Source organism: Peromyscus californicus, unplaced genomic scaffold, assembly GCF_007827085.1.
Source record: "Peromyscus californicus insignis strain IS unplaced genomic scaffold, ASM782708v3 Scaffold_20__1_contigs__length_68692818, whole genome shotgun sequence".
NCBI classification, from domain to species: Eukaryota; Metazoa; Chordata; class Mammalia; order Rodentia; family Cricetidae; genus Peromyscus; species Peromyscus californicus.
Window position 1 is genome coordinate 68,037,361 of NW_026294503.1, and position 22,607 is coordinate 68,059,967.

The following is a 22,607-nucleotide window of genomic DNA, read 5'->3' on the forward strand; positions in this document are numbered from 1 at the left end:
CCCAGCCTTCATCTTGTCTCCTTTCATTCCCCCTTCAGATAGTGTCTCACTGAAGGTTGGCCTGGAACTCACAGAGATCTATCTGCCTCTGCCTTCCGAGTGCTGGAGTTAAAGGCATGCCACGATATCCAGTGAGATCTCCCTTTAAAAAAAAAAAAAATCAAATCAAAAAACAACATGCATAGGGAAGTCAGCTTTGTGGAGTTCATTTTCTCCAGATATCTTCCAGGGATTGAACTCGGGTTGGAAGCTTTGCACAGTATCACACATTCCTCTCTCAAGCACACACACAGGTCACTCCAGGCTTGGGCAGGAGCTATGGCATGGCCTCCCCTATTCAATCAGGGTCAGCTCTCATTATCATGGTTCCAGCTTACATTTCCTTCCAAAGAGCAGAGAGAGCCTGGGGCTGCTGACTCCAACAGGGCAGTTCAGAGCTATGTGCTCAATGAGCCAGCAGAGCACAGACCCCCGCAGTGAGTCTCCACTGGTCTCCAGCTGCCAGCACTGCATACATTTCACAAGCTTGGTGACTTCTGGACTTTTCCAGAAAACTGAAAGTTTACAAGGGGATGAGTTACGGCAACAAAGAACTAATCTGAATTGAGTGTTAAGCAGACCTCATTCTTCACTGTGGGGAGACACAAACCAAGACCGTTGTCTAAGGGTGGGAGTATAGGATCCAACCCCCTTCAACCCTGGAGTTAGTCCTGATTCCTGATGGGCCAAGGCAGACAAACTTCCCGTGGGGTGTGAGAGAACTAGAAAGGGAAGGGAGCAAGCAGACCCAGTACTCAGTAGGAAATAAATAATGTCCACAAAGGCCCATCTCTGAGGTGGACCAAATGGCTCTCCTGTCCCATGTTTATGGGGTCATGGACCATTAAGCCAGCCAACCTACAGATGTCTTCATAAGACTTTTACGAGATTAGGCTGCAGAGACTCTATAACTCAACAGCCAGAAAGGAAAACAAGAGTGGAATTGCAGGGACAGGCTGGTAGAAACCAGGGCTCGGCTCCAGGGTCCGTCCATCTTCACTTATCTCTGCAAGCTTCCGCCCAGTCCCACAGGCTCAGGCCACATCACTTACGTTGCCCAATAAACCCTAGATAACCTCACTTTCCTCTCCAATTTCCTACTGCGACCCCGTTTCTGGCCCACAGGTCCTTAGGACACAGGTTTCTTTAGTATTTGTGAAGCAAATCAAAGATGAGGCAGTTATAGTGTAACCATAAACTGTAAACCTTAGACTGTGCTCGGTGTGCTTTAGTGAAGAACTCACAGAGCACCCTGGGCTCCTTTACTCTCACAACTGCCCAGTAAGAGCAGGGTCACTCAGACACAGGGCACCGGCTTATTCTCCAGGGTTGGCGCCACCCTGTGGTTGTTTGTATAAAGTCGGAACCAACAAACCTTCAGGGAAAGGTCCCAGTCAGCCAGCTCTCTTCTCTTCTTGCACAAAGCTTCAGAAATGGGATTACAAATGGGTTGGGGCTCAGCTCAATGAGTGAGTGCTTACTTAGCTTACACAAGGTGCTGGCTTTGATGCTCAGCACTGAAGTAATGGAGGACGGCAGAAATGTATGATTATCAGCTAACACCCCAGGACCCAAATTTAAAACACGTACAAACATTCAAACCATCACTCAAGATCCATATTTGAAAAGCAACCGTTTATTAGAATCAATACAAGAGTATGAAAAGAGGGGGGAAAGAGGGTGGAAGGGGGGGAGAATGACGTCTGAATTGGATGTCAGTTGTAGAAAGACATAAATGTCTATTTTTAAAAACATTTACACTTAAAATGCAAACTTATATATAGAACATTTATCCTTTAAAGAAATCAAAAGCAGACGAGTTTGGCTGAAATAAAACCAAGAAACGTAACCAAAACTCCCCCACAAACCAAAAAAGTCCACAGAGAATTCAATGTCTCACTTCCATTCAGACACACGTGCTACAAGGTATGACCTGCTTCCTACTCAGAATGGCACAATGCTGAGGAAAGCCAGCTCTAGGGTCTCTGAAAGCCCATTCTAGGGAGTGGGAACATGGCCAGCAGGCAGGGGTAAGGCAGCTGCTGGCTACCACTTGGCAGGACATGAGACTGCTCCTTCTCCATCCTCTAGAACTTCAAAGAACCACCCCCCCACTCCCGACCCCCATTAGGAGCAGAGTACACCTAACAGAACTGGAGAGTGTGCCTCCAGGGATCCAGGACCTTGTGCTTTTTCACAGGTTACCAATCCAGGGTCAAGGAGGGAAAAGGGAAAGAGCCCTGTCTGGAAGAGCTAGGGGCTGCCTTAGCCCCTAAGTGAGACGGAAAGAGTAAGGCTCTTGAGTGGGCAAACAAGTGTCCAAGATGTCCTCAGTAAGGGTCAGACTGTGGACACTGGGAAAGAGGTGACAGATTCCACACACAGTGAACTGGATGAAGCCTTGAGAACCAATGGTGGCAAATGGAGGGTTATGTTGATTGAACCATCTGGTTTCTACGAGAAGCAGAGGCTTAGGAGCACAGAGGAACAGTGATCTCACTATCCTGGGACCAGTCTGGAAAATGAAAGAAACAATATAAATCCAAACTACCAGGGTTGCTTTGCTCATGGACAGAAGTGGTTATAAGTCCATGGGAATAGGTCCTTAACTCCCAACCTACAGAGAAAGAAATACTGTAACATTCCTGCCTCATGATTCTCTAACCCAAGATTCTTGAGTTTGAAACAGCCTCTTTGTGAATGCAAGGCACAAAACCCTAGTGCCTACTCTAACATCCCAAGATAGTCTGAACTATCAAGACTCCAACATTCACAAAACACTGTCAACATCTTAACTAGCAGCTTTGATGAGGGGTGGAGGGGCAGAAACTTGCCAAGGTCACTAAGTACTTCCAAACTTGGAAACAGTTCAGTGAGGGCTAAAAAAATGTCAACTCAAGGCATCCTCCACAGGCAACCCCAAAGGAGTCATCAGTTCTGATCTGTAATGCCTCACAACACCCCATGAGGTAGGTCAGTATTATTACCCCATTTGACAGATGGGGAACTGAGGCATTGAAAGGAAAGACTTGCCCAAGGTCAGCCATTAAGACCAAGTGGGGAGGCTGGCACAGTCAGTATCCATTAGAACATTTTGCTTTCAGTCACCTCACGGCAGCCAGATGAGGGCAACCATCAGACTGTTACATGAGGGCTGTTGCTCACCTGGAGTAACCCAAGGAGCCTTGCTTCTGAAGATCACCTTAGTGCCATTTTGAAAATCAGGTTGCATTTTAAACACTAAAATTCATTAACAAGTGAAGTATTAAGACATTGATTTTTCAGTCTTCAACTGAGTAAAATCATCCAGGTTCCAAACACGAAGAAAGCAGCATGGCCCTCCCACATACGATCAATAAGCAGGACTGAGCAACTGAAGCACAGCAGGGCTGCAGGGCTGCAGGGCTGCGCCCAAAAGCAGGCAAAGTGTCCATGATTCTACTGCCTTCTGTTGTCTGGTATTCCTCCTGCGACACCCAAAGGAAACAGTTTTTCTACGGTCTGCCTCATCTCACCCAAGAGTGGTGGCATCTTCACATACAGCTTAAGGATATAGTGATGGCTCCTCCCGCTGCCAGAGATCTAACTTGTAACACAGAAAGGAAAACAGAAACAAACCAAGGTGGACAGAAACCAGTTGAGCCCTCCCCCCACCCCATTCTAGTGGGAAATCATTATGTTCCTATCTTAAAACTATGGGGGTGGGGGAGAGAACCTGTCGGAGTTGGAAAACACTGACTTAATCTTGAGAATGTTGTCACACAAGGAAATGATCTTTTTATGAGTTTTCTAAGAATTTCAAAGCAGGACATGCCCTTCCTCCCACAGCCTTCATAGTAGCCAGTGAAAAACTCTACATTGAACAAGAACTTGAGGGATGGTATAGTAACACATCAGTACAATGTTCACCATGGGCACTCTAAGACTTTAAGATATATGTATATATTCCACTGATGGCTGATTACACTGGACAAATCCAGGTGATGAAAATTCAAGGGTAGTGTTTCAGCAATGACAGCTCAGATTTAGTCTGTCTAAAAACTCCCCTAACAAAATACTCTTTGAGCTAGGAATATAGCTCAGTGGTAGAGCACTTGTCTAGAATATACAAGGCCCTGAGTTCAAACCCCGCCCCCTACACACACATAAGCCTGAATGCACACACCCCCTCAAAACCCCAGTGCTCTGAAGGCTGAGGCAGGAAGACTGTAAGTACTGGGGCCAGCCTGGGGGGGGGGGGGGGGGGCAAAAGCTCTTTAAAAGTGAAACTATCAGAGGCAGGTGGATCTCTGTGGGTTCGAGGCCAGCCTGGTCTACAGAGCGAGATCCAGAAAAGGCACAAAGCTACACAGAGAAACCCTGTCTCGAAAAAAGTGTAACTATCAATTTGGGCTTGGACCAACTGTTAGGGTCACAACTGCCAATGCCAAGGAACATTACCAAAAAAAAGAGAATGATAAAAAGTTCATTGCATTCAATTTGGCCTAATTTCCTGATAATAGTTTCCTATTAGATTTTCCGATTAATACTGATGGCTCTTACCTAGGCTGTGATAATTAGGTTTTGATCTATTGTGACATTAATGATCACAATCAGTTGACTTTGAAATTGTCTTTAATTAATGGCTCTTTCCTTGTCAGCTTCTGCCTCCAGTGCAGGATCTGCCTTCCTCCACCACTGTCTTTTGACCCCTTCTCTCATTGACCTCAGAGACAAACAGCTTCGGTGGATTACTTCTTCCCATAAAAAAGACTTTAAAACATATTTCTGACAAGAGCAACGGAAGATGATGTTAGGTGAAGTGAGGGCCAAGAGAAAAGGCAAGAGAATGAACTGTCAACAACACAAGAGTGCCATCTTAGGCCAAAGTCAAGCTTGATGCACAAGTGGCAATACAAAAATAAGAGGTAGATTAAAATTCAAAAAAAAAGGTCAACATAAGCAAAGAAGAGACAAGAAACTTCACATTTTAACTTTCTAGAACAGTTAGTTGAATTCCTGGGAATTCTGACTTCTGAAGTGAGCCAATTATCTAGGTGGAGCTAAGATCTTTTTCTTGTGTTCGCAAGAGTCAGAATGAGAGCTTTAACTGGGATGAGAGCTTTAACTGGGAGGGGCTTCATGGTCCACCTCCTTGGACAGATGAAGCCTGAGGAGCTGGGACACGTGTTTCTGGGGAAGGTTTTCACATACGTGACACAGGTGCTGCTTAGAACTGAATGGCAGTGCCTGACCCAGAGGCAGACGGTCCCTAAGCTTTAACGGCAGTGCCTGACCCAGAGGCAGCCAGTCCCTAAGCCTTAACAAAGCCTGTCGCTGGGCAGTGGTGGCGCCTTTAATCCCAGCGCTCGGGAGGCAGAGACAGGCAGATCTCTGTGAGTTCGAGGTCAGCCTGGGCTACAGAGTGAGTTAAAGGAAAGGCGCAAAGCTACACAGAGAAACCCTGTCTTGAAAAACCCAAAAACAAACAAACAAAAAACCAAAGCCTGTCATTAGATGGTATGCTTTGGACTTTAAAGCCAGCCTCATGTTGATTTCTTCAAAAGGGGTGAGAAATTGAAGAGTGTGAACAACTTGCTAAAACAAGGACCCATAGCACAGCACACAAAGGCATCTGGAATGCAGCAATGCTGTCCACAAGCAAAGCAACCATGAGGGGCATTCATGTTTTGGCAGAGTCCAAAAGAGCTGAAGGTTCTCGGTGTTCACTTATCTGTACCCTCCTGGTAAGGACAGCATTCCTACTTGCTTCATTTTCTGCAATGCTCCCCATGGACAGTAAGCTCAGTTCATCTAAGACCACAGGTCTTTTCCACTCCAGGGGTTTTCCCTGTGGGAACCCAGGGCTTCATGAATGCTCCACTAGCCCTCTGTCACTAAACTGCCCACCCAAGACTCATCCTTCTACACACTTGACTGTTCTACCCCAAACCAGAAACTTATATGTATGTGTAGTTATTTACTATACAAAACTGTAATGATCAGTTCATCCCACACCATTATCAAAGTTCTCTGAGAGGCAACGGTGATGAACCTTGTATCCTGAACCAAAATGTTTGTTGAATGAAACCAATACTGATGTATGCTAATGCTGTGGGAATGTGAACAGCACAGTGTAAAGTTGGTGGGTTACCCCGTTCATCCCTGCTTTTGTGTAAAGCTGGCAATATGCTCTTGGTAACATGCCTATTAGAGGGTGAAGCCAGCAAGAAACATCCAGAACTACACAGGAAAAAAATAAATTAATTAAAAAAAAAAAAGGAAAAGAAAAAAGAAATTCAGATCCAGGAAGATGTTTTGAGCCTGGCAGTGGGGGTGGTGGTGCACTCCTTTAATCTCATCACTAAGGAGGCAGAGGCAGATCTCTGTGAGTTTGAGGTGAGCTTACCAAGCAACTTCAGGGGCTAAACAAAGAAACCCAGTCTCAAAAAACCAAAACCAAACAAACAAAAAACATGATTTGAGGGGCTGGGGAGATGGTTCAGCAGTTAAGAGCACTGATTACTTTTGCAGAGAGCAAGGATTTGATTCTCAATACCCACATAGTGGCTCACTCCTATCCCAGAGGATATGGTGCTCTCTTCTGGTCTCCTAGGGAACTAGGCATGCACATGGTGTACAGACTTATCTGCAAACAGAAATCCCATATACATAAAATAATTAACTTTAAAAAATATTGAGTTAGGCATGGTTCCTCACAACTGATACAAAAAGACCATAAGTTTGAGGCTGGCCTAGGTATCCTTTTCTTTATATTCCTTTTGAGATTAGGGTCTATATAACCTTGGCAGGCCTAGAACTCACTATATAGACCAGGCTGGCCTCCAATTCAGAGATCCACCTGCTCTGCCTCCTAAATGCTGGGATTAAAGGTGTGTACCACCATACCTGTCTAACATAGGTAACTTCGAAGGGCCAGTCTCAAAATAAAAATTTTAAAAAGGGGCTGAGAGAGCCAGGTATGGTGGCACACACTTGTAATCCTAGGGATTGGGAGGCAGAGGCAGGAGGATCAAGAATTCAAGGTCACCTTTGACTATATACCACAAGTTAGGGCTAGCCTGGTATATGAAACTTTCTTTCAAACAACAATAGGCCAAGGCAGCCTTTAAATCCCAGGACTCAGGAGGCAGAGGCAAGTGGATCTTGAGTGTGAGGCCAGCCTGGTCTACAACAAAATGGTGTGTGTCGGGCATGGGGCACATATCAGTTCAGTGGTAGAGTACCTGCCTGGCATATCTAAGCTACCCCAGGTTCAATTCCTAATACCACAAAATTAGTTCTGGAAAGGATTTACACAGGAAAATATACTTAGGTGTTTAAGAGTGTTTCACCTTCTATCTGAGGCTGCCATCCTCTAGCAGAAACAAGCTACTTGGCACCAACACATGCTAGAGGCACAGGCGGGTGTCTGACTTCTTCACACTTAAGATAATACTGAAATCACAGTTCTCTATTTCTAGATATAACCAGCAATAATATTAAGAACAAGGACACTGTGGTAATACTTAGCAGAAAACCATGAACTGAGGACCGAAAAGATGGAGTAAAGATTATTAAAACAATGGCAAATATACATGATCTTGTTAAACACCATCCACTGTCTCAGCGATTATGCACTGCGGACTTCTCAGGGCCACTCCTTCCCTAGACTTTTTTGCATTACAAAGGATTGAACTCTGAACAAACTATATCCTCAGTCGTTTATACTTTTTATTTTGAGACAGGGTCTCACTAAGTTTCCCAGAAGGCCTGGAACATAAAACACCCCTGTATCACAGTCTGGGGCTATATGCTTAAGCCACCAGGCCTGGCTTCTTAGCAGCAGTCTTAGTATCAAGTACCAAATATCACTGTTATGTTTGCCCACAGGCTAAGATTTTGGCTTTAAAAGATTTTGTCACCCCAATTTACAAGCCCACTACCACTGACTACCCAGACAGGCTGTCCTTTCCTCCCGTTTTCAAACAGAGACTCAGATCACTCAGGAGCTCTGGCGTACTTCTGTCCGTTTTCATCTACTCTCCTTGGTTGTTTGTATGTAAATCTGCTTTCTAACCTCCCTCCCTTCCTTCCTCAAGTACAGACAACAGTCACTTATCCAGCCCTTGATCTAGCCTCTAACTCCTTCAGAGAACAATGGATTATGGAGGTGAGGGATGGGTTAGGTGCTCTCCCTGGCTGACTCAAAGCACAGCTTCTCTGTCTGTCTGCCTCGTCACTGCAGCAGCTGTCTCCACTGTGCAGTGTAACTGTTGACACATTTATGCAAGCACACAGGATTCAATCAGCAGCTGAGCAGAAAAGCAAAGCTAACAAACGCTATGAATGGGTCTATGATTTGCACATTATTTGGCTCATCTGTGGACTGGAGCACTCCATCCACTTCTCTCATTACCATGAATAATCCAGAAATGGCTGGATGTTCCAGCCCAGACAGCTATGTTATAAGAATCAGAAGCAACAACAAAAACAGCCTCAGTAGCTGATTAAGTCTAGCATTAAGGCTACCTCAGCATTTACTCTTTTATCCTCAGTCTTGGAGCTGGGACAAGAGTACTTAGCTCCAAACCCTGCTATTTCCTTACTTTTAGTCCTGATTCTCCAGCCTCCTCAACTATACAAGAATGAAGAGAAGGTGGCATTTCTTAAAGGACAAAAAAGCAGAGTAGGGTCAGAACATATTAACAGCAAAGCAAGAGTAAGCCAAAAAGTAAAGTCTGTTGTGAGAAGGTTGTGCCAAAAAGCTAATGTCAAGACCTGTCACTTTCTGAGATGATAGTCTTCCAAGAAAATATAGTTTTAAAAATAAGATACAACTAAAAGTCTGAGAGTGGAGAAGGTGAGGAACATTAATACTTTGAGGACTTGGTGGCAAATCCAGGAGTCATGAGGCAGTAAAATTACAGATTAGTACTACTGTGAGTATTTAAAAACTGATACTGTGGCTAGTGGCTTCTCTCTAAGAATTCCCAATTGAAAATAATGGCACGTAAGGGAATGTGAGTCCACTAAGAGGTGAATTTGCTCTGATGCCTCTTTGGTAACAGGAAGCTTTGGGAGGCCATAAAAGTTGGCAGGGTTAGAGGGTGCCCAGCACCTTGGCACAAGCAAGCCCCAGGCAATCACTCACACCTACATAAATAGATATAGTCTAAATACGAGGGATGAAAGGAAAGAACACATATATACCATGTGATACCAAAGACAACTATCTGGCCTCATCCTACCATCCTCCTGCACTACAGCTTACAGACTCCACAGTTAATCTTGTCATTTTATGCCACCTTACAGAAGCAGAATCAGGGATTGATAATAAAAAAGCCAAAAGCCTGAGGGCTAAAGAGAGTGCCTAGACAGATTTAAATGTAAAGTTTTAAGCCCTCAAAAGAGCAGAGTTGTTACGGAAGGGTAAGTGAGAACAGACAGGGGTGGCCCAGAAGACCACACCAGAAACCCTATATTCTCATGGCAGAGATAAATGAGACAGGAAAAGACACAAGTAGGCCACTGCTATAGGCTTTCTAAAAGATGGACAACATCCTTTCTATGTCAAAACAAAGGTGGTCATCAATGTATTCTAATAACAATGAAAAGAAACGGAAGTCATCATCATTGTAATAAAATCCCCCAGCTTAAAAAGCAACTGGCCCAAAAAAACTCTAAGGTGATTAAAATGTTACAGGGGAGCAGAAGGAAAAGATCAGGGTAGAAGGAAAAACTGTGGGAATTACACACAGCATGTAAATGCCTGATTTTCACAGAGTTACACTTATGAATCCGACCATCAGTTATATTACAAGAGAACCAATACCAACATCTCTCCCATGAAGCACAGTGATAAGCACATATTTTATGGATGTGTTTAGGATGGAAAAGGATGGGAGAAGGGAGAGGAGGCAGGAAGGTGAACGTATTATATACAAAGAGAAATGACAGAGACCACCCCCCTCCTTTAGCTCTTTGAGCTCTCTTTCTCTTTGTTTTCCGCATCTTCTGGATATGCATGCCACGTCAGTCTCTCTTCATAAAATGCTATCACAATTTGTGGACATTTCACATTAGCTTCTTTTGCAAGAACCAGGTCGGCTTCATCTGTGTCTTTCCTGTAAAGAAAGAACATAAGACTTAGAAGGAGAAGTGAGACAGAGGTATTTGTCTGAATGTTCTCCTCCTTACACTTTGATCTCAAAGTAAAGGGATCTTTACAGGGCTGGAGGTATAACTCAGTGGTGGAGCCTCTGTATTTGATCTTTAGTATCAAAACATAAGAAAGAAAAAGCTAAGGAGATGGCTGCTCCTACAGAGGACTCAGGTTCAGTGCACTAGCTCTAGAGGATGACACCCTAGGGGTTAGAGTTGGCTCAGCAGTTAAGAATGCATACTACTGTTCACTTGGGAGGCAGAAGCAGACGGATTTCTGAGTTCAAAGCCAGCCAGGTCTACTGCAGAGGACCCAAGCTCAGTTCCTAGTTCCCAGTACCTACACAGCAGCTCACAACTGCCTGTAACATCAGTTCCAGGGGATCCAATGCCCTTTTCTGGCTTCTGCAGGCACTGTACACACATGGTGCATATACATATATTCAGGCAAAACATACATACACATAAAATAAAACGAAACAAAAAATGAATCTTAAAAGAAAAAGGAAAGGAAGGGAAAGAAAAAGGATAGGGGAGAGGGAAAAATCCAGTCAGGCATGGTGAGGACATGCCTGTAATCCTGTAACTCCAGCCCTGGGGAGATGGAGACAGGAGAATGAGTTCAATATCCTGGACTACACATTGAGGTCAAAGCCAGCTTGAGCTATATTAGACCCTGTCAGAAAAGGAGGGAGGGAGGAAGTACTCCTTTCTTCTAGAAGTAACTATTTCTGGTAAGTATTTTGTGCTTTATTTAGCATTAATCTTAATGCCCTTTGTTGAAAATAATTTCTTTTAGACATCTCTCTGTGATCCTGACCCTCAGTGATGGGAAGAAGTTTTACTTAGCCCTTATCCCATGGTCACAGGCTCACAATCTTACAGCAAATGATTCATTTCAGTTCCATGCAAAAAGATGTTTAGGGAATGGCTACAAATATTTTACCCTAAATTATTTTTCTGACATGCAGGTTACTATGATACAATAATACCAAAGCTTGAGAATGTCACAAACCCATTCTGAACTACAATACTTAATACTGACATCAGTGTTGGTTAAGAATTAAATTTAGGAATTCTCAATTTTACATCCTTTCTTCATAGCAAAGGAACATAACTGTAGAGTGAGACCCAACTTCTCTCACCATTTCATTAAGAACATTAAGTCACCACAGGAATCTGTTGCCCCAATGATCTTTTCTGGTTCCAGTCCTCTCTCAAAGCCCCGAGCGATATCATTGCTCTGCTATAAATAGAACAGGAGAGATTAGAATAAAAACAAAAAACAAAAAATGGTTCCTCAAAACAACAAATCATAGCCTTTGTTAAGATCACTTGACATCATTTGTCATCAATTCAGAAAAACCCTTAGAACTCAAGGAACATACTACTAGATCAACAAGTAACCACAATGTCAAGAGATATTTATGCAAGAAGATGCAGTTGTTTTTCCTGGTATTCCTTGCAAATGACTAGGGAGGAACCCTAGAAGTCTTTAGCACCCCGTGAGTCTCTGAAGAGTCATCTGGTCATTCCTGTAACCCTGACCTTTAGGACCTCTTCAGTACTTCAAGCTGACCCCTCTACTCTTGTTCCTGGGACACGAAACAAGCTCATTCTCACTCTCTTAATTTCAGATATGCTTTCTCAACCATAACCTTTTAGATTTTTATCTTAACAGTGACCAATAGATTTAAAATTTCACACAGTCATCTATATTGTAAAAAAACAGAGGCAAGAAGAATGCAAGACCAATACCCTAAAAAGGGCAAATTTCAAAGATCACAAACACTAGTTTACATATACTTGGGGAAGGAGCCCCTGGTCTGCTCAGCCCCTTGCAACACAGACAGGCGATTAGCATTAATTGGGACTGGACTGAGACTTCAGGCCACTGAACTGGTAACTCATGAGAAGAGCACTGGGACTTGCTCTCAGGTAATTAATTCCGTCATCTACACACAGCAGAGGCTGATTCAGATGTAATGGCACTCATCAGAACAAAAAATTCTAAATTAGACACATCATAACTATTCCAAAATTTACAAGAGATAATGCAAACTCACTAGCAACACAAAGAAAAACTTAAGATTTTCCAAATGAACCAAATCTTGGGTGTGTGATTTTCCTCACATCTTTCTGATCATCTTACTTTCTTTTGAGATACAAAAGGTCAGTCAGTGAGATGGCTTGTGGACAAAGGGGCTTGTAGGCAAGTCTGACAACCTGAGTTTGATCCCTGGGACTCACATGGTGGATGGAGAATACCAACTCCCACATGTTCCCTGACCTACACTAGTGCATGATGTCCCAACACAATGAACAAATAAATAAATGAATAAATGAAAATTTAAAAATAGGAACACAAAAGCTTGCACAGTCCTGGTGGTCTTCAAAGATACCAGAAGCCACAACAGGAAAGAAATTCCAGCCATGAATCAACGGAAAGATACTGGCTTTTTAAGACACAGATTCTTTGGGGCATTTAAGGGGAATAGGTTCCCAGATGCAAACACAGCTGCTCACAGCTGGAATGCTGGCACAGGGACTAAGTCATACATCATCGCTGGCGGCTGGAAACAGTCTACTACAGAGCGAGAGAAATGAAAAACGAATGTTCAAGCTGCTGAAAGGAGCCGAGGCAAGGAAAACACTAAAATCATCACCAGCAGTAATCTTAAATCAGGCATAAAACCAACCAAGAAATTTCTTCTGCAGTGGTCTAAAGAAATGAAATCTCCCCCATACTTGAAAATACATAACTACTACGTATCATGCCAGCTGTCTACCTGACAGCTGCTAGTATTGCTCAGAATGCTATCAGGGGCCCAAGACAAACATGATCTAAAGGATGTGTGGAGGTTGTTTTCAAGGTCAGCAGCTCCAGAACCTAGATAGACATGAAGCGCTCTGAAGTGGCCTGGGACTCCGAGCCAGATTACTGCCTTTAATAGAACAAAGACCTTGAGTTGAAGAAATGTTTACTATCGCTCACAAATACATAGTTAAAAGTCTTTGGTTGTGTCATTTTGCTATTTCAACTTAACTAGAAAAGAACCAAACAACAAAAGCCAGAATACAAGGGCTAACCAAACAAAACAACAACACAAGGCTGGCTGCTTAGTCAGTAAAGGTGCCTGCTTCAAGCCTAAGGATCTGATTTCAATCCCCAAGACCAACCTGGCGAAAGACTGATTTTTCCAAGTTGTTCTCTACCTTTCACACATGTGCAGCGGCACACATGCTCACACACACATGAAAAATAATAAAATGTATTAAATATGTAAATAAAATTTAAAAAGAGCACAGGGAGATCTGAAAGGCAAAGGCAGACAGAGACTATGAGGCCAGCATGGTCTATACAGTGAGTTTCAGGCCAGCCAAGACTACAGAGTGAGCCCTTATCTCAAACAAAACAACACACACACACGCACGCACGCACGCACGCACGCACGCACGCACGCACGCACGCACGCACGCACACACACACACACACACACACACACACACACAAACCCCCACAAAAACTTCAAGTGGTATTTCCTCAGAAAATGTTCCTTAAATTCTTTATCAATATAGTTTATCATAATGATATTCACACCTTTCCAGAATCTGGCATAAGGTTGCAGCCAGGCATACTGGCTCATGCCTTTAATCTTAGTGCTCAGGAGGCAGAGACAAGAGGATCTCTGTGAGTAAGATGTCAGCCTGGTCTACATAGCAAGCTCTAGGACTACATACCCTGTCTCAAACAAACAATGGTTATAAAAATAAAATTAATCAGAGAAAAGAGCCAGACAGGAATAGCCCCCAGTTCCAGAGGCCAAGAATTATATACAAGCCTTTATAGAGCCCCAAAGCCTCTACCCACAGAAACTCTGGGTGGTTCTAAGGTGTAGTCAAGAGTTAAGAGTTAAGAGTTAAAATGGGTATCCAAGTATAATGCAGATCAAACAGGGAATGCTACATAGACTCATACTTCTATTTTATTGAATTTTAAGTGTATGATATATTCTTCATAACCCTGAAATAAAATGAAAAGAGGCAAAGCCGGAGGGGCAGACTGCATTTGTGTAACACTCACACGGCAAAGATACAGGAGAAATAAGAGGCAATATGGTGTTTATGTTACTACCTGCAATCTAAAAACCAAAAAGATAAAAGCAACTAAGTCAAGCCAAACTTCATAATTACTTTCCAAACTAATCCGTAAATAGACACAAAAGAAGATTAAAAATTAATCTTGAAAGGGTTTCTCTGTTTAACAGCTCTGGCTGTCCTGGAACTCACTCTGTAGACCAGGCTGACCTTAAACTCACAGAGATCTGTCTGCTTCTGCCTCCTGAGTGCTGGGATTAAAGGCATGCACCACCACTGCTCAGTTAAGTTTTGGTTTTTAACAAAGTAACACATGTTATCTATTACTCTTATTATTGGTGTGTTCAGGCAGACAGGTGCACATGGAGGTCAAAGGCCAACTTTTTAGGAGTCAGTTTTCTCCTTCCACAATATGAGAGGATTTGAACTCATGTTGTCAGGCTTGGCAAGAGACACCTTTATTCATGAGCCATCTCCTTAGCTGCTTTTCTTTCTTTAAAAAGAAAAAACGCCAGGCGGTGGTGGCGCACGCCTTTAATCCCAGCACTTGGGAGGCAGAGGCGGACGGATCTTTGTGAGTTCTAGGCCAGCCTGGGCTACCAAGTGAGTTCCAGGAAAGGCGCAAAAGCTACACAGAGAAACCCTGTCTCAAAAACCCAAAAATAATAATAATATAATAAATAAAAAAAAAAGAAAAAGAAAAACCATTTAAGAGTCTTCTTGGTGCTAGACAGTTGGTTCAGTGCTAAGAGAGCTTGCTCCTCTTCTGGAGGACGCAAGTTTGTTTCCCAACACTTACTTCTGGGAGCTCACAACTGCCTGTAACTCTAGCTGCAGGGAATCCAACACCTTCCTCTGGCCTCCTCAGCATCCACACAGATATACACACACATTTCTATTCACTGGAGGGGGAGTGGGGAGACAGTTTCACATTAGTTTTGACACTTTAGTTAGAATCGGTGCTACACCAGCTCTCCCTCCGCCAGAAGGGGTCACTGTGGCAATGAGCATACTTCCCTGGAAGCTTTGGTTCAACAATATACCTTTTAGGTTCGTCCTTAGACAAAAAAATAACTAAACCTCCCTTTGCATGATAGTAGTAAAAGGACAGTTAAGTGGGAGGAGGGGAGAAACTTACCTCTCTCTTTTTTTTAGATTTTATATCATCAGCACTGCTGGAGAAACTGGATTTCCTCTTGTTTCCTTCTGACTTCTCCCTGGGCTTATTGTTTTCACCCTCCTTCATCTTCTTATACTTTTTCATAAACTCAGAAATTAGTTCAGGACAATCCAAGTTCTTCTCAGGCTCCCAAGTATTGTGCTCCCTGAACAACGACAACAAGGACAAAAGGAAATGACTGAGGGATGATGATAATGCCCTATTTTTACCCACTTAGCATCTCTGCAGAACCTAAAATTGACAAGTGCTAGCAACATCCTCGGCCCTTTTCAGTGCTAAAACTTATTTTAGAGAGGACATGTAAGCAAAGGATAGAAATTCTATACTTAAAGATTTAACAAGAGGCTTGGGGTATAGTTCCGTGGTAACGTACTTGCCTAGCACATGTAATGACAGGTTTGATCCCCAGCTCTGCAGAGAAAAAAAAAGATCCAACAAATTCGATCTTAGATTTTCACTGAAGGAAGTTGGGAAAAAGTATGTACACACAAAGTCACATAAAGAATTATTATAGCTGCTGGGGTTGGTGGCACATGCCTTTAATCCCAGCACCTGGGAGGTTGAGGCAGCCAGATCCCCAAGTTCGAGGCCAGCCTGGTCTACAAAGTGAGTTTCAGGACAGCCAGGGCTACAAAGAGAAACCCTGTCTTAGGGCTGTAGGGGTAGGGGTGGGGGTGAGGGTTGTTAAATTATTACAGCAGCAGTATTATTTTGTGGGCTGGGGATCAAACCTCAAACCAGGATTTTATGTCTGATCCACCACAGAGCTACACCCTTAGCCCTATAGCAACATTTTAACAGCCAAAATCCAAAAACAAACCTGAATGCTCATCAACTGATGAATGAATAAACAAAATGTGGCGCAACTGTATAAGAGAATAGTATTCAGCAACAAAAAGAAATAAAATACAACCTAAGAAAATATAAAAAACTATATACTATGGTGATATTTTAATTGTACTGAAATGTGATTTTATTTGTATGTTAATAAATAAAGTTGCCTGGGGGTCAGAGCTAATAGCAAACCGTAGCAGAAGCTGGGCTGTGGTGGTGCATGCCTTTAATCTCAGCTCTTGGGAGGCAGAGCTAGGCGGACCTCTGTGTGTTCAAGGATACAGCCAGCATGGAGACACATGCCTTTAATCTCAATACCAACCATAGAAGACCTGGATGTCTGTATAGACAGGCAGTGACAAGGAGGTCATGTGGTTGGGTTTACAACCAATGAGAAGACAGAAGAGAAAGTCAAAAAAGAACAGACAGGAAGTAGCTCTCTTGCTGAAGAGGACAGTAGCAGCAGTGAAGGGTAAGGTTTTTAGCTCTGACCTCTTGGGCTTTCATCTCTGCTTTGGCTCTGTGTTTCTTATTTAACAAGACGGTTACTTCTACAATATACTAGTTTAAAAAAAAAAAAAGACACAAGAAAAGATATGTTTTCTTTTGGGTTTTCTGACATGTCCTAGTAAAATACATTTTAAAGACATGAAGTAGATTAGACTGAGGAAATGTTCTGAAATGGGAGTGTGCTAACAGTCTCACAAGTCTATAAATACCTACCAAAAGACAAAAATAAACAAACAAAAACAACTGAGCCAGGTATGGTGTTGAAGACTTTTAATTCCAGCACTCAGGAGTGTGAGGCTAAGGCTACACAGAGAAACCCTGTCTCAGAAAAACAAAAGACCCTATCTCAAAGACAAAACAAAAAACATCAATTGTACAATATCAGGTGGTGACTTTTTTTTTTTTGGCTGTCATGGAACTCACTCTGTAGACCAGGCTGGCCTTGAACTAAGAGAGCTGCCTGCCTCTGCCTCCTAAGAGCTGGGACTAAAAGCATGTACCACCACCACCAGGTGTGGGTGACTCTTATGGTACATAAATTATACTGTAATAAACCTTTTTAAAACTCCCAATTTTGGGACTGGAGAGATGGCTCAGTGGTTAAGAGTGCTTGTTACTCTTGCAGAGGGCCTGAACATCTCTAACTCCAGTTCTAGGGACTCCAATGCCTTCTGGACTCCACAGCCACCTGCCCAGCATTCACAAACCCCACACAGACACATATAGGCAGATACACACACACACACACACAAAATTAAAAAAAAATCAAATTCTTAGAAACAACAAAAAACAAACCCAACCTACAAGGTGGGCATATAGCTAAGCGGTAAGCATGCTCTTTCAGTCATAAGCCAGATTCCATGAGTTCAAACCCTTGCACAGCTTTTCCCCAACGAAAAAGCCCAACTATAAAAGCTTAATTAAGTGCCAAGAGTGTGATTTTATACATACCATCAGTTGCCTGTACAAAGAGGGTAACTTAATAAGTTACACACCTCCAACTTCTATTGTGTTAGATGTTACTTGTAAACTCTGGTAAGTAGGAGTTGGAATGCATTCATTCAAATGTGGCAGACCCAAATCTACTGTCAGCAAGTTTTCTGTACATATACACACACAAACTCTGAGATAATGATTGGACAAAAAAACACAAAACATGAAGTCCTATCATGTAGAAAATAAGTTTTTTGGGGAAGAGGGTCTGCCCAGGCTGGCCTCAAACTCTCTATGTAGTCAAGGATAACTTTGAACTTCTCATCCTCAGATTTCTCTCTCCCTCCTGAATACTGGGTTCATAGGCATGTGGCGCCACACCTTCCTTATACGGTACTGGGGGCCCAAGCAGTGCTGTGTATCAAGCACTCTACTAAGACATATTCCCAGCCTTCTCTGTAGGTTTCTATTTCTTTTCTTTCTTTCTTTTCTTTTTTTTTTTCTCATTTGACCCAAGGTCTCTGGCTGGCCTGGAACTTGCTAGGTAGACCAGGATGGCCTCTAACAGAGATTCCACTGTCTCTGCCTCTCTGCGTTCTGAGATTATGGTGTGCAGCACCACAGCCAGCTGCACTCTGAATTTTTAAAGATAGTCTTACTATGCAGCCCAAGATGGTCTTGAAGTCTCCACAATTCTCTTTTCTCAGCTTTCCAAATACTTAAGATTACAGGAATGAACCAACATGTCTGTTTCAATTTTGGTATTCTCAAAGTGTATTTTATATCCACAGCATGTGTTCTAGAAAGCTAAAAGTACAACAATCTTGTAGAATTAAAGCAAGAAATGGGCCGGGCGGTGATGGCGCACGCGTTTAATCCCAGCACTCGGGAGGCAGAACCAGGCGGATCTCTGTGAGTTCGAGGCCAGCCTGGTCTACAGAGCGAGTTCCAGGAAAGGCACCAAAGCTACATAGAGAAACCCTGTCTCGAAAAACAAAAACAAAAACAAAAAGCAAGCAAGAAATGAACCTACAAAGAAAAAAAACTATCATCCCCTTTCCCTATCCAGAAGCATAGTTCTTCTGTTAGACAGGATATATTAGGTTTGTTTTTTATATAAAACACACCTGTAACCTATAATGAATTACAGAAGCAAACAACAACAACAAAAAAGGCAATAAGCCACAAAAGCAGCATCTATAACCTGCAGTTAGCTTGAGGGAAGTTGTTGGAATCAAACCTAGGGTTTTAAGGCTGGGTCGTGCTGACTTCTGAGGTTTCTGAGGGAAACAAAGACTCTACTGGGACTGTCTGTGTGACATTTTAGATTAAGAATCTGTGGAAGTGGCCGGGCAGTGGTGGCACATGCCTTTAATTCCAGCACTTGGGAGGCAGAGGCAGGGGAATCTGAGTTCCAGGACAGACAGGGCTACACAGAGAAACAAATCTGTGGAAGTGAAGCCTGCTGGTCAGCCTTCTGGGGAGCACAGAAGCTATGGTACAGTGAGCAGGGGTCCAACGCTGGACATCAAGCTGGTGGAACTTGGCAATAAGTCTCCCACACTGTTCTGATTTTGAAAAAATGATAGATGTCTCATGAAGAACAGCTGAGGCCTGGTACCAAGAGGCAGGGATAAAGTCCCCAAAGAGAGGCCATCTATCAAGGTGCACCCTCAGCTGCAGTGACAACCCCAGGATACTGGAGATGCAAGGACAATAATGGCAGGTGTGAAGCAGAGCTGGCCTGAACCTAGGAGACAAGTGTGTGTGTGTGTGTGTGTGTGTGTGTGTGTGTGTGTGTGTGTGTGTGTGTGTGTGTGTGGCTGATGGCTGCTCTAGAGAAATGGGACTGCTCAAGTCCCATGGAGCCAGGAAGATCTTGAACAAGTCCAAGATATCATATTGGGCACTATACCACTGGACTCTGGTTTTGTTTGAGGAAGAGAAGTATTTAACTTGTTTTTTATTTCACAGAAGCCCAAGTTAAAGGCCTGCAACTTTTTTGTTGTTTGAAACAGAGTATTACTATGTAGCTCTGGTTGTCCTGGAACTCACTATGCAAACCAGGCGGACTCAGAAGTCACAGAGACCAATGGGCCTCTGCTTCCTGAGTGCTGGAATTAAAGGTGTGTGCCACGGTGCCTAGTGTGGATACTTTTTTAAGGAGACGTGAACAGAGCTGGAGAGATAGTGCAGTGGTTAAGAGCACTGGCTGCTCTTCCAGAGGACCTGGGTTCAATTTCCAGCACCCACAGGTATCTGCAGTTCTAGTAACAGAGAATTTGACACCCTTCTCTGGCCTCTGGTCTCCAGGCACACTTACAGTACCCAGATATACATGCAAGGAAAATACCCATACATAGACAATACAAAAAATTTTTAAAAAGTGTATGGGACTTCTAAAGTTGGACTGTGTTTTATACTGTGATGTTAAATATGAAATGTTATGTTTTAAAATTATGTGTTTGTTGACAAGGAATAGACTTGTAACAGCTATCTTGGTTGTCAACTTGACACCTAGGACGAGGGAACCTCAAATGAAGAACACCTTCCATCAGACTGGCCTGTGAGCACGTCTGTGGGGCACTGTCTTGACTGCTTATTGATATAGAAGGCACCATCCACTGTGGGCAGTGCCATCCCAGAGGCCGGTGGGCCTGAGCTGACAACCAGGTCTGGTGGTGTATGTCTTCAATCTCAGCACTTCAGAGGCAGGGGGCAGGAGCAGGCAGATCTCTGTGAGTTTAAGACCAACCTCGACAGCCAGGGCTACACAAAGAAACCTTGTTTCCAAACAAAAAAAAACCAAAACAAAACAAAAAAAACAAAACAGAGTAGGTGAGATAATTGACAATAAGCCTGAGAGCAAGTCAGTAACCAGCATTCCTCCATGGTTTCTACTTAAATTTCTTGCCCTGCTCAAGTTCCTACTATGACTTCCTTCAACCATGGAATGTATGTAACATGTAAGATAAAATAAACCCTTTCCCCCTCACACTGCTTTTGACAAGGCAACGGAAAGCAAAGTAACACAAACCTGTATCATCACAGTAAAAGGCTATCCTGGCGTGAGACCTCATCTCAACAAAGAGAAAGAACTAGCTGGGCAGTGGTGGCCCACGCCTTTAATCCCAGCACTCAGGAAGCAGAGACAGACTCTTAAATTTGAGGCCAGCCTGGTCTACAAGGTGAGTTCCAGGGCAGCCAGGGATACACAGAGAAAAACCTGTCTCAAAAAACAAGTAAACAACAACAACAAAAACCCCACAAAAACAAATTTAAAAAATTAACAGGAAGCTGGAAAAAAGCTCAGTGATTTAGAGCACTTGTTCTTACAGAGGAACTGGATTTGATCCCCAATGCCTATGTGGTGGCTCACAATCATTATTTTTATTATTTTATGTGCATTGGTGTTTTGCTGCATGTATGTCTGTGTGAGGGTGTCAGGTCTTGCAGTTACAGACAGTTGTGAGCTGCCATGTGGATGCCGGGATTTGAAGCCAGGTCCTCTGGAACAGCAGTCAGTGCTCTTTAACCACTGAGCCATCTCCCCTGGCCCTGTTCCAGGGGTTCTGTTCCCCTCTTCTGACCAGGTATGTACATAGTGTACATATATACATGCCAGCAAAGAATTCATACACATAAATCTTTTAAAAATTAATAATAACTAGTGATAGGAGACCAGAGATAGCTCAGCAGTTAAGAACACTGACTACTCTTTCAGAGGACCCAGCTTCAATTACTAGCACCCACATGGTGGCTCACAACCCTCTAATTTCTGTCCCAGGAGACCCAATGTCCTTTTCTGGTTTCCATGGGCACCAGGCATGCATGCAGGCAAAACATACACAAAATAAAAATTTTATTTTTACTTAAAAAAAAAATGATAGAATAATTATTAAATATAAAAGGTGAATGGTCAACCTATCTTACTATATTGTAACACAACACACCCCCCCCCCCCCCCCCCCCCCCCCCCCCCCCCCGTTTCTCTGTGTAGACCTGCTGTCTGCTGGGATTAAAGGCATGAGCTGTAGCCTGAATTCTAATTGGGTCTTAATAAAAACCCGGAGCCAGATATGGCCGTGGCATGTCAGTGGCGGGGGTGGGCGTGTATGCTGAAAGATCAGAGAGACAAAGGAGCAAACCACAGCCACCTCTCTTACTTACCTTGCCAACTCCTCAGCCTGAAAGGGGGTGTGCTCCTCCCATCATATTTATTTATTTAATTTTTTTTGAGGGGGGTGCTTTCGAGACAGGGTTTCTCTGTGAAGTTTTGGTGCCTGTCTGAGATCTTGCTCTGTAGACCAGGGTGGCCTTGAACTCATAGAGATCTGCCTGGCTCTGCCTCCCGAGTGCTGGAATTAATGGTGTGCGCCACTGCCTGGCTCCTGCCTTATATTCTTCTCTCCACCCAGCCCTATCACTTCCTGTCTCCACCTCCTTAGTATTGGGATTAAAGGTGTTCTTCCTAAGTACTAGGCTCAAAGGTATGAGCCTCTGTCCGCCTGGTGGCCTTGAACTCCTGATCTTCCTGCTTCCTCCTCTCAAGAGCTGGGATTAAAGGTGTGCACCACCACCACCACCACCACCACCACCACCACCACCACCACCACCACCACCACCACCACCACCACCTGGCCTCTATGTTTAACTAGTTGCTAGCTCTGCATTCTGATCTCCAGGCAAGCTTTATTTGTTAGAGCACAAACAAAATATCAGCATAGTGGGCCACCTCTGCTCGGCTTTAATTTTTATTTTTTATCTTCTAAAGAACACACTAGCCCTGGGCTACCAAGTGAGTTCCAGGAAAGGTGGAAAGGTGCAAAGCTACACGGAGAAACCCTGTCTCCAAAAACAAAAACAAAAA

General features: G+C 43.4%; 1 protein-coding gene across 6 annotated transcripts in view; it reads right to left on the bottom strand.

Moving 5' to 3' along the window:
* Positions 1–1,655: 1,655 nt before the first annotated feature.
* Cbx5 (chromobox 5) overlaps positions 1,656–22,607 on the bottom strand; it is a 51,967-nt gene continuing 31,015 nt past the window's right edge. For 5 of the 6 annotated variants that reach the window (XM_052749178.1, XM_052749174.1, XM_052749179.1 and 2 more), the window contains 3 exons: positions 15,419–15,605; positions 11,328–11,428; positions 1,656–10,145 (listed from right to left, as the gene is read on the bottom strand). In XM_052749178.1, coding sequence (XP_052605138.1) covers positions 9,995–10,145; positions 11,328–11,428; positions 15,419–15,605 — 439 coding nt within the window. In that variant the 3' untranslated portion in view covers positions 1,656–9,994. The remainder of the gene's footprint in view (positions 10,146–11,327; positions 11,429–15,418; positions 15,606–22,607) is intronic. The other variant, XM_052749177.1, reaches the window with a different exon arrangement.